A 12,818-nucleotide genomic window follows, 5' to 3' on the forward strand; every position below is an offset into this window, starting at 1 on the left:
CATTCACCCTCTTCTTCCATCCCAAAGCCAGAAGCAGTAGCTGACGGAAGGAAAGAAAAGGAGCCAAGGGCAGGACTGTGCAAGCAGATTCACCTCACCTGTAGCGCGCTCTCACTGCTCATCTCATCCCCCAAAGGCGGCTCCTCACCTTCCGCTTCTCATTCAGCACCCGGCAGTGAAAGGTGCTTAGAAGGGGGAATGAGTTCATGCTTTCTGACTTCCGGGTTTTCTAGTCTTTAAGAGTCTGCTGTCAGTGGGCTAGAACGGCAATCCCCAGTTGTAGGCTGAATTGTGGCCCCTCCCCCACTCACATGTTAAAATCCTAACACCCAGGACCTCAGAATGGGACTGTCTTTGGAGACAAGGCCTTTAAAGAGGTAATTAAACCAAAATGAGATCATTAGAGTGGGCTCTAATCCAATTTGACTGTCCTTATAAAAGAGGAGATTAGGACACACACACACACACACACACACACACACATACTACACACTTTAGCATCCCGCAATCACAGCTCCCAACCCAGAGGAATTATCCGAGCGTTGAGATCTGTACTGTTCTCAAAAACAAGGTGTCCCACAAAGTTCAGAGAGAATGCTGTATAAGATAATTTTATTTCACAGGACAAAGGTTATGAAATACCCAACTGGGCTCTCCCTGAAGCATTAGAAGCTACCCATGGCAAACCCATCTTACACACGTGCGGTGCTGCCACAAGAGCTCTTCCTCGTCCTTTAGAAGCATTGGTTTTATTGTGGCTTATGGTAACCATGCGACATGCAAGAGCAGGGGGTGGCCCTAGATTCCACATGGCCACCTGTTTGTCCCAAACTTTTCTCCTCCAAACTTACCCTCTTCAGCCACTGACAGCTATTTATAAAAAGGCTTGTGGTTTTCATGAAGAAAACTACTATGTATTATAGCTTTTGCCCCAAATCACCAGAAAACATAAGCTGTTTTTGTTAAACATCTCTTTAAAAGCTGACAGAAGAAAATATCTATTGTGAACCTGTTTAAATGCCCAGATTGCTGTTCCCGGCCGGTCAGACATGATGACAATGCACATTCTTCTGGATTAATGAAAGCTTGGAAAGCAGGGAAAAGCAACATGGCTTTGGCTGGCTGGCTCTCCCTCGGGAGCCCGGACCCTCACCTCCTCCTGCCTTTTCTGACACAGCCTGGCTGCTCTTCACATCTTGGAGAGCTTGATGTCGTAGGTGACCATGTTGAAGTTGTCCCAGGCAAAGAGCTTCTTCTCCAGGGGGTTGTAGTCAATCATGCTGCTGTACTTGTACCGGTTCTTGAACGGGACGGCCAGGGCCTTGCTGCTCCCCGTGCCTGTGTCATACGCAAAGTTGACGGTAGCATCCGGTGATGAGTAGCTGCTGACAGTGTACAAGGTGCCGCAGATGATGAAGGCGTTGGCCACCGACTGCTTACGGATGTTAGTCTCCCAGGTTTGTTCAAGTTCCAGATTCTCCGGGTTCAGTTTGGAGAGGACGATGGCGCCCTTGGCCTCCTCGGTGCTGTAGATGACCCAGAGGCCTGTCTCATCCACAGCCAGGTCAATGTCCGTGTAGCCGCCCCATGAATACGGGAACTGGCCGTGGTAGCCGGCTCCCGGTAGTTCCTTCTCCGCCCTCACTGTCTCGGTGTTCAGCTCATACCTGACCACCGTTCTGGACTCGGCCGCCTGGAAATAGAGGCTCCCGGCGTAAACCACGGCGCCGGTGCTCTCCAGCGGCCGGGGCAGCACGTGCACCTTGGAAGGGTAGCCCCGCAGGAACTGGCTGAAGAGCTCGTACTCGAAAACCTGGCGGATGTCGGAGCCGACGGTGTCGATTCTCCACGTGGTCTCCCGGGTGGAGGGGTGCGCGGGCTGGGGGTCTCTCATCCACACGCCGTACTTGCCCGTGATTGTTTCCGCTGTTCTTAGAGTGAGAGGCTCTCCCACCCAAACGAGCTCTCCACATCCTGGTGAATTCAAAATAGACAAAACACAGAACACTTGTCCACCATCTTTCCACGACGTGGAAGCGTGGCAGAGGCAGCAGAAGCGAGAACCCCAGGGACAGACCGTCTGGGTTTAAATCCGGGCTTTGCCACCCCCTGGGGGTGTGACTGACGCTTAGCTCTCTAAGCCTCGGTTTCCTGATTTGCAAAAAAGGGGATAATAATAGTGTTTCGGGTAGTAGGGCTGTTGTAAGTTTTAAATGTAATGATACCTGTTGAGTGCTTGGTAGGGAGTAAATGCCCAGTCAATGTTTGTGATCAATATGTGATATGAACTGAGCTTCCAGCCATATCAGCTGTAAGGGTGAGGGCTGCACAGAGAAAACTTCAAACTGTATTTGTCATATTTGACTGCAGCTGCAGGGGGCCTGTGGGGGTTCATTAGATGACTCTCTCTGACTGTCATGTCTGATTTATTTCATTATTTTAAAAAATGAGACAAAAACCAAGTCATGATAATAATCGCTATAAAACAAAGGTTTTATATTTATATTTATAAAGGTTTTCCTAACCAATGGACCACATATTTCAGCATCATTTTAATACCACAAAACCTGAATATAATTTTAAAAATGTAATAAAGAGATGGTTGAAAATGTAGATTTAGGTGAATCACAACAAATCTCTGTACTTGAATGGGCCCCTTCCATTTCCCTATGGAAGGTGGAACCTCTTTGCTGCTCCCAGCTCAGGGCGTCATATTTTGAATATTTCAAAACTCCCCATCCCCATGTTGCCCTTCAGGGCTAGCAATAATTGTCAGTACCATGGATGGTCACAATTTCTGAGAACCACAGGCTTCCTCCTAAAGTCTGGCTTTCAGGGAACGCTTTGGAGGGGGACAATTGTACTTTTCCTAAGTACCTCCAATTCAGAAAAGATAGCTTTAGCGACAAACTGTGTGCTGAGATGGTGCATGGTGTCCATCTGGCCCTCAGATAAAGATATGAAGGATCTGCTGACAAATGTAACTTTTCAGGTGTAATTAGTTCTATACAACAAGTGAGTAGGTGAAATAGGCATCTTCCCCAGCCTTCTCTGATAAGATACAGGCTTTACTGGGGACAGGCCAACTTCCTGCCGGCATGCCCTAGAAAGGGGGTCTGTTCCTCTCCCCCTCCCTGTCTCTGCTCCCAGGGAAGTTACCTGTCCTGCCCCCGACTCCCAGGGTGGGCTGACCGACTCTGACACAGAGCTAGACACGGATAAAGACCACATGGGTACAAGAGAGAAAAGAGCTAACTTCATACCAGCGTCTCCCTCTTCACTCCTGGGCACGCCTGATGGACTCTCCTTCAAACGTCCAGAAGCACGGACCTCAGTTAACTCTGACTTTAGCTCCTGGAATTCCACGTTCTCCAAATTCCATCGAGAAACTGCGTTAAAAGAAAGAGACAAAATTGTACTGGTAGGAAAAACCACCCATGATGGACGATGTTGAGGATGGCATTTAAATGGGCTTCCAAAGAAATGATGATGTTTGAAATTTGTTTAAAGATAATAAACGGGGGCAGGGAGGAGGGGAAGAGGAAATAAGATTGGATACGCTGACAACGGTCAGAGCTGGGTGATGGGTATGTTGGGGTTCATGTTGCTCTCTCTACTTTTGTGAATGTTTGAAAAATTCCGTAATAAAAAGCTCACAAATAAATTGCATAGCAATGTGCCTAGCACAGAGTAGGGTAGTCAAAATACAATAAAGTGAGCTTGTACACAGTTGAAAGAATTCCCACTGGAAGGTCGATTTATGAGTAGGTGAGCTGTGATTCAGGGATATTGGAGAGGTCCTTAGCATCTTCTGGGATGCCCGAAATTCAACAATTAACAATTCCCCACATGACTTAGATTTTGCTTTCCTTGTCACAATGCAGATTTTCCTGTAAGAGGTAAGGTCTTAATCTTTACATGCTCTGTTGAAATATCCTGTCAGATCCCTTTCTGACCAGTTTTGGACAAGGAAGAGAGTGTGCAGGATTCCTATGGGAATTTAGGGGGGGTTGAGCCATGGAGAAGGGAAGAGGTGTGGGTCACATTGGTGAGATTAAGTCATCACAGTGTGTCACACATGGCTCCTTTGGCTTGGGATTATGGTCATATGGCAGTCCTGGAATACAAGGAAAAAGAAGAGCCACAAGGAACAGGCTTAGTTGTTTTAAAATGTAGGTTTGATGATGATTTAAGTGTGATGAGGCCAACACATCAGGAGACGATTGCCACTGAAAAGACAGTTTGTTATACTCACTGATCCCAAGAGGAGGGGCACACCACCCCACAGGGGGCCACACGGGGAAGCACCAGGGTGGGTCAGGGAGAGGGGAAGCGTGGGCAAGAGCCTTTATCGTGGTTTCCGTGGGAAGGAACGCATGAAACAGCGGAAGCAGCTTTAGCATTGGCTACTTTGAATAATCTGGGCAGGCTATGGGGCATAGAGCTGTCCCCATTTGTCTGGTACCTGGCCTGGGATGATCAGGGCAGGGGAACCGTGGCCTGAGTGTGAAAGCCCAGTAGTGAGGGGGGTGCAGGGTGGGCTCTGGATGGATGGGTTTGCACGTGAAAGGCGTGCTGCAGGGGCGTCCTGTGCTCCCTCCAGGAGCCGAACCGGCTGACGCCGCGAGGGGCGGTCCCACCAATGGTTGCAGGCCCAGAGGTCAAAGCGGCCGAATAAAAAGGCATGCTTACTACACGGGCCTCTGCTCTTGCTGACCCGCTCGATCAGTTCTCCGCCCCTGGAGATGACCTGGCTCCCAGCCCGGGTTCCCAGGTGTGCAGGACAACGCCGAGGGCGGCCGATGTGACGCCTGAGGCTGGGTCCTGGCTGGGCAATTTCTCAAGATCGGGTCGTCGAGCAAGCTCCCCAAGGGAAGCTGTTTTCCTTTCCTTAGAGCATCGCAGACTATTCCTCAGGATAATCCAAACTTCTTAATTGTTTCAATTAATTCTCAGAATACAGGAGCTGGTTTCAGGCAACGTGAGGGAGAGAGAAATACTGCAGTGGCATCTAGAGAGTTCCCTCGCCACACCCCAGCTGCCTGCCCTTCAGGTTAAAATCCTGGCACCAAAATACTGAAAAACAGCTTCTCTGTGAAAAGAGATGATTAACAGGTAATTAGAGCTCTTTCCACATTTCAAAGCAGTTTCACATAAACTATTTATGTGATCTGGTGCCTTCACAAGTTTCAGAGAAATAGAATAGGCTTTAGGACTGCAGTCTGCACCTAATTTAATTATTGCCACCACTTAAGTGCTCCTAGGAGCCAGGTACTGTGCTAGGCGATTAATACCGTGACCTCTATTCCACATAGCCCTGAAAGGGAACTATTATCTTCGTTTTGCGGATGAGGAAACAGGCTCAGAGAGGGTAAGTAACTTGCCCCAGGTCACGCAGCTGGTAAGGGGTGGGACTAGGGCTTGAACCCGTGTCTCCGAAGGCCAGGGCAGTTGTGGACCTTCCCCACCCTGTAGTGAGTGGGGAGATGTGTCAGTTACAAAGTCATTGCCTCTCAGTGCCAAATACACCTTTCTAGACGTACTCTCTGGAAAACAAGGCTTTGCTCCTCTGAAAGGAGCCCGGGGTGAAGCTCTCTCGGGAGGGGGCGCCGGAGGACGGGTGGGAGGGCGGCGGTCCCCGCGGGCCGGCTGGACAGGCTGCGTGAGGGCCTCCCGGGGAGCCCCGGCCCCGCCCCGGCCCAGCACCATCCGTCCGTGACCTCGCCGCCTCCGCCCGGCCGCAGCCCTTCGGCAGCCTCTGCCTGGCCCCTCTGCGCCGCGCCCCCGCCGCGCGCGCCCCCGGCCCCCGGGCGAGCAGCCCCCGTCCACACCCCCGCTCTCGGGGCGGCTGGGCCCCGCCCTTGGCGTCTGTCCTTGCTGCAGGGCCAACCTCAGCCCTAGTTGCTCGTCCATCTTAGTGAATAAAGAGAAATGAAACGTCCCGGACCTAACCTGCTGTGTGCTCTCTCCTCCGGATGGCACCGGACTGCCACCAGGTGCCGCTCGGCCCCTGGGGAGCGACCAGCTCCAGGAGCGGAGCTCACATCCCAGCGGCTTGCTCAGCACGCAGCTCCCAGGCTGCGCCCCCCTACCCCCACCCCGAGCCCGGCCTGCCTGCCAGGCTCCCTCCCGCACCGCCCAGGAGGAGGCCCACCGGCCCCGGTGCCACCCCCGGCCCCAGGACTCTGAGCAGGGGCCCTTCACCTCCTGGCGCGCTCTCTCTCTCTCCCCCGCCATCCCCCGCCCGTCACTTTTTGCACGAACTATGCCTTATGCGCTTTCTTCGGAGTAAACAAGAACCACAGTAAAACCTAATGTCAAGGAATGGCTTCCAGAAGGACTGAAGGCCAGTTGGCAGGTGGGCTGGTTGGATTACAAGCCTGCTGGCCTCTTCTTGGTTGTGTCAGCCAGGAGCATCTGGCAATGGCCGGACTCCCAGAGTAAAGCTGTCCGGAATGAGGACCAAAGCCTGAGGGAAAGGATGTGAGACCCAAAGGCAGGGGAGCAGTTGTGTGAAGGGGACTGATCTGGGCCAGACGTGGTAGCTTCCTGGTTCAGTCCTGCCGTGTACCAGCTGTGTGACTTTGGGCAAGTTGCTCAAACTCTCGGAGCCTCAGTGTTCTTAGCTCAAACTATAAATGAAACGATTCTCAATAAAGAAGTGTCAAAACTAAAATTTCTCTGGAATGTTTCAAAATCACTCACATTTCCTTCTGTATGTGGGGGAAAACAAAAAGAGGTTATGAGCATATGAAGGACTATATTGTATCAGACAGTTACATATTTTCAAGGGCTTTTACATGTTTGTTTCTATTAAAATTCAGCCCTTCTGTGGTTGAAAGGTTCATGTCTATGACAAAATTCGGGAAATTTTCTGCATGCTCTGCCCTATCTCCCTTACTTCTGATTTATAGACTCACATTCTAGAGAGCTTAATCTACAGGCTGAACTTATTAACTCACTTGCATACCTTTGTATATATAAACACATATTGGCAAATGACATTGTCATGATTTTTGTGGTTCTTTCCCATCACTGCCCGAAAAGTTAGGTCAATATTATACAAATGAAGAGGATGAAGAAAAAGAAGAGTGGAGACGTAATTACAGGTTGTCGCCAACCCTCTAGGAAAGTGAAGATTAGCCGGCAGACTGTTGTTCTGGTGCGGCTCCAACGCGCACTGTCTCTAGCATCAGCGCGTGCTGTAGAGATGTTATGTACGTGCCGGTGTTTTGATCTTGAACGATATTTTAAAACGATAGTGGCGCTCAAGCAAAGGAAGCCCTTTCTAGTTACAATCCAGGCACCCTGCTGGACGCTTCCTTATGTCACTTCCAAGGCGTAATCACCCCCACGGGGGATTTTTGTCCCCATCCTGCAGGTGAGGAAGCAAAGTCTGCGGTGCTTGTGTTGAACATCTCTGGTGCCCTCCTGTGCATCCTGCACACCTTTTTCCAGCCATTGCTGTGGCGACCTGCCTCGTGCAGGTGTCCCTGCTGGGACCTCACCTCCACTGCTCTGCCTCAGCTTCTCTGACTCTGCAAGAAGCAGCCTGGAGCCCATCTCTGTGCATCGTGGAAGGGGTGACCCTCAGCCAGCAGAGTATGGGCTCCGTGGATAAATGCCCCCTTCCTCTGCCACATGCTACACAGATCTTCAGAAGGTCCTGGTGGGCATGAGCCTCCGCTCCTCACCGTGGTGACCCACTGGAGAAGCCCCCCACCTCCGTGTTGGCTCTCCTTCCTTCCCTGTCTCACTGTCCCCTGTCCCCGCCTCTCCCCCTGGGATCGGGCCCATATAAACCACTGGCCACAGGCCCTCGCCCCAGGCCCTGCTCTCCAGGAGGACCAGTCCCAAGCAGAGGCACAATGAAGCAGAGCGTGCAGCTTCTCTCATGACACCAATAACCAACTTGGGTTACCTTTTAGTAATCTGTATATTTTTTTACTTTGAGCTTATTTAAAAGGTTTACAGGCATTTCACTACAAAACTTTATATATATATCTTATCTCAACTCATACATACACACACAGACGTACAAACAAGTGACTTCTGTAATTCTAAGATTTTTTTTCTATGTAACAGTGACATGGTGAAGACAGTGGCAGTGAGAATTTGAATTATAGGTGGTGTAAGGAAAAGTCCAGGCCTCTCCTTTGTTCCCTCAGCCCCACAAGCCCTCACTGGCCCCTCAGTTACTGTGTGAAGCACACCCACGCTTAGATTCCAGCCACCCCAAATACCCCTTTACCCGCAACTCTGGGACTTCAAAGCAGACCTTTTGTTTCAACATTTCTTTCCCTGTTGTTTAAATGTCACTCTTCTGTCTTTTATCTTTAGGTTCTATAAAGTGCAGGTCGGTCACCCCAGAGCCATGAAGGGCACTGAACCTCAGGTGGAGGGGCCTGAATTCTGGCCCTGGCTTGGCCACCAGCTGGTGAGGTGACTACGGACCAGCTGAGTAACCTCTCTGGGCCTCAGTTTCCACATCTGCATGAATGAGCCAGGGATGTCGGATGCCCTCTAGCCCCTTCTTCCAGCTCTACATTCTTGTACTAATGTGATTTCCTGCTCATGAAAACCCCACTGCTAGAAAGAGCTTCCAACTCCGGAGGTCACTATACCGGCCTGTTGTCCTTATTTCAAAAGTGGAGCAGCTGGAAAGGACACAAAGGAATAGAAAATCAGAGAACACATCTCATAAATTCCCAAAGACTTGTTAAGTGACCACATGACAATAAAAGAATAAAACATTGCCTCTATTTTCACACACACAGGGGTTTTTGTAGAGAATGTTACTTCGTTTAGTTAGCAGTCTGAAATGAGTAATGCCTCATAACGCTTCTATTAATAACGATGCCTTCCTTTGTGCTCAGAGACTCGGCGTCAACAAGTCCCACCTCTCCTACTGGTCAGCTGTGCAACCTGGGCCGCTCAGCGTCTTCGGACCTTAATTTCCTTTGTTGTAAAATTTAAAATTGGATCTCTTCCAACTCTAGCAATAGAGGATTTTTAAAAATCCTTTACATCTTAGAGTTATTTCATTTGAACCCCGCAAAAATGATTACTCACAGTAAGAATTTCATTGCCATGTTATGGATAAGAAACCAAGGTGCAGGGGTTCAATGACTTGCCCAAGGCCACACGCAGGCACTGACTCTGGGGTTTCAGTCTCACACCTGTGCAGACCTTGCCTTTCACATAGAAAACCTTTGTAGAAAGCAGTTTCCCATCACTTTATCTGGAAGATTTTCAAACCTTTAGAAAAGTTGAAAGAATGGTACAATAAACCCCATGTGCTGTTCGTTTAGATACCCCAGTTGTTAATAGTCTGCCACATTGGTTTTATCTCTCTTACTCTCACTCTCTATATATTTACAGTCTTTGCTGAACTATTTGAAAACAAACTGCAGCCACTCGGACACCTCACTCCTAAGTACCTGAGTATGCATCTCCTTAGAGCAAGGACATTCTTTACAACCACAATACCCCATCGCACCCAAGAAATTGAACATCAATTAATAACGTAATCTAATCAGTCCATATTCAAACACCCTCAGTGATTGCAAAGCTGCCCCTTCAAGCTTTTGTCCCCTGGATGCAGGAGCCAAGCCAGGGCGAGCCACATTTGGTCACCATGTCTCTTTAGTGTCCTTTTATCTAGATTAAGCACCTCCCCCCCGCCATTTCTTTCTTTCTTGACATTGAGATCTTTGAAGAGTCTGGGTAATTGTCCCACAACTGGATTTACTTGCTTGTTTCCTCACAATTAGAAAACTCATTAAACAATGAATATTTGGAAGTACAACATTCACAAAAAGTGACACAAATACTGTCTTCCCAACCAATGAAGAGAGTGTGACCCTCCCTGGGCGCACACGCACGGACTCACCCCAGTGGGGGCCAGGATGAACGGAAGAGCACCTCAGTGGGCAAAGCCCCCTCAAGGAGTTGTCTGGTAACCTAAAAGCAGAGGTTCCAGATCCGACAAAGAGCAGGAAAACTTCCACAACAGCATGTTGAGGGAACTGACAAGGAGTTACCGCCTCTTTATTTTGCCAAAGAAGAGCATTTAAACAACAAGCAAACAAACCCACCACCTATCATCATTTCATTCGTCTATTGTTATTTCACAAATAGAAGTCATTTTTAGCACCAAAGGTAGAAATCACAACCTCCAAACAAAGTTTCACAAAAGGATAGTTTTCTAAAGAGGACAGTTGGCATCTGTCTGCTACCATACCCATATTGACCATATACATACGCATCTCACCTGGTCCTTATAGTCCTTCTTTTGCTAGGGCACTGTGAGAACTTTGTCCTGGCTGGGCCAAGAACTCAGAACCACTAACCTCAACAGAACTCTCAGAAGGGAAGTTACTAGCAATGCATGGAAGTGATTGCTTTGCCCTCCTCAGCTCATCGGCCTCCCGCTGCTTGCCCTATCTCTGGGAGAAAGGAAGGCCAGGCCTGGGCCAACTGTAACAGGTCACCATGAACCATGTCACCTTCTGGACTCAGGGGCCCCTCCTCCCCCCATTCTTACCTTCCCTGGAGCCTGGCAGCATGTCCTGAGAGGAGCTGTGGGCCTGGGGACACTGGTCTCTTCTCAGCCTTGCCACCTCCTGGCTGCTGCTTTCCAGCCTCCTGGCCAGATCCTCCTTCTCTGCCCCCAGACGCCTCTTCTCTTCCTCCAGGGCTGACTTGTCGTGGAGGAGGTTGCTGTAGGCTGTCTCCAGCTCCCTTGTCTGGGTTTCCAGCTGGTCTCGCTCCCTCCTCAGGGTGTCCAGCTCCCTCTGCAGTCCCTCCTGGGTCTCCAAGGGCCCAGCAGCCTGGTCCGAGGTCAACCGGTGGACGAGGCCCTCCAGGGAGCTGAGCCGGGCTTTGATGGACTCCAGGTCCGCACGCTGGGTGCTGCTGTCTCTCTGCAGGTCCTGGATGGCTGACACAGCCTGGCCCTCCTCGGGGCAGCTGGACTCACTGGGGCTGGCCACACTGAAGGTGTACTGGCATCGGCCACTCCGGTCGTTGGCCTTCCGGAGCTGGGCTGTCCTGGCCCCCACCTCCCACGCCAGACAGGCCAGAAGCAGCAGCTGGACAGCCGGCATCTTGGGCCTGCAGCTGCAGCAACGTGCACGGAAGCCCTCAGTGCAGAGGCTGGGCGAGGCTCCTTCTGGAAAGCTCTTCTATGCTGCGAGGTGTCTGGGTGGGTGGCCCTGCCGGCTTATGCCCCAGCTCCACAGAGGTTTATATCTACTGGGGAGCCAGCCCTGCGTGGGGGGAGAAAGACGTGGCCACGTGAGGCCGGGTGGGGCTATGCACAGGGGGGTTGTTTTCACACTGCAAATAAGATTCTCAGAAAATAACCTTCCAGAAGTCTGTTTTGAATTTCTTTTAAGAAAAGAATGTCCCCACTTTATGCACCCCACATCTCCATAATAGTCCCTGTATCCCCACTGCATTTGGCACACACACTAACAGGTGTCTACCTCATCCAGCACGACTGCTTGTGTGTCGATTTCAACAAGGATTTATTTCTAGTTTATCTTTCCATCTACTCTGCAAACTTGGTTGAGGACCTGCCCTGTGTCAGGCACTGTGCTAGGAAGTAGGATACAGACATGCCTAAGACACAAAACCTCTGTCGCTGTAGCAGTGACAGAGACACATAACGGGCCGCAAGAACACAAGGGCAGAATGCCGCCAGGCTTCAGGGAACAGCAGTCCTTGGAAGTGTTGGAAGCAGAACTCTTCCCTGGCTCCTAGCTTCAAACAAGTGTGGGTGTGTCTTTGGGAGACCTTCCCAATTCCAGTCTAGCATCTCAGGCGTCAACACCGACGTTAGCCTCAAGATCAGTTCTTACCATGCGCGTGCCATGACCCCCACTGACAAAACCTGTGGAACCCTTCTCAGGAAGATGTTTTCAAATGTAAACAATATATAGGATTACAAAGGAAACACATATGTTGAAATATAATTATCAAAATATTAAAAATTTTGAAATATATATGTCCTTTACTAACACGTAAAAACAAGGTTTAGGGGCTGGCTTGGTGGTGTAGTGGTTAAGTTTATGCACTCCACTTTGGCGGCCCCGGGTTCACAAGTTTGGATCCCGGATGCAGACCTGGCACCACTCGTTAAGCCACGCTGTCGCGGTTTCCCACATAAAATAGAGGAAGATTGACACAGAGGTTAGCTCAGGGACAATCTCTCCCCGCCCACACACACACACACACACAAAAATTACAGAGTCTAGCGGGGGTTATAATTTCAAAGTAGTTCTGAGTGTAAACACTATCTCATGGTCTCTGCAACAATTGGGATGGAAAGTAAGATGTCTGTGATTTCTGCTGGTGGTGACTAATACAACTTTGGATTTTTGGCTGTATCCATAATGGAATAAAATGTTAATCCTCAATTTTAGTTAAAGGGTGGTGAAAACAAAGATGTGCTTTTTCCCCCATCCAAATTCACAGGCTTTCTGGGCCCTAGGTTAATAATCCCTGCTTTACATTAATCAGCCCAAAGGGAAAAACAAACAAACAAACAAAAACAACTGAAAAAACTCACCAAACATACGAAGAACTGTGGAAAGTCCATGGAAATGAGAGCGTGTGCCTCGACCTCATCAGGAAGTTCTAAATAACGTTTGCCCCTGAGCAAGTGCACGTCATCTGGCACCAGCAACATCGCCAATATCTGCGAAGTAAATATTTCAGATGTGGCCCCACAGTCTCAAATCGAGATCTGGAAAACAGAACCCATTTTGCTCTAAAGAGTCTGTTCTTATTTGATTGGTTCTAAAGTTAGACCT

The 12,818-nt window shown here is 49.7% G+C and overlaps 1 protein-coding gene across 1 annotated transcript; it reads right to left on the bottom strand.

Annotated features, from left to right (window-relative positions):
• Positions 1-592: 592 nt before the first annotated feature.
• Positions 593-11,244, bottom strand: MYOC (myocilin). The gene is made up of 3 exons (XM_046682549.1): positions 10,547-11,244; positions 3,264-3,389; positions 593-1,974 (listed from the first exon to the last, which is right to left on the bottom strand). Exons 1-3 carry the CDS (start codon positions 11,106-11,108, stop codon positions 1,190-1,192), a joined length of 1,473 nt encoding a protein of 490 aa, XP_046538505.1. The 5' UTR covers positions 11,109-11,244; the 3' UTR covers positions 593-1,189.
• Positions 11,245-12,818: the final 1,574 nt, after the last annotated feature.

Source organism: Equus quagga, chromosome 13 (assembly GCF_021613505.1).
Source record: "Equus quagga isolate Etosha38 chromosome 13, UCLA_HA_Equagga_1.0, whole genome shotgun sequence".
Lineage (NCBI taxonomy): Eukaryota > Metazoa > Chordata > Mammalia > Perissodactyla > Equidae > Equus > Equus quagga.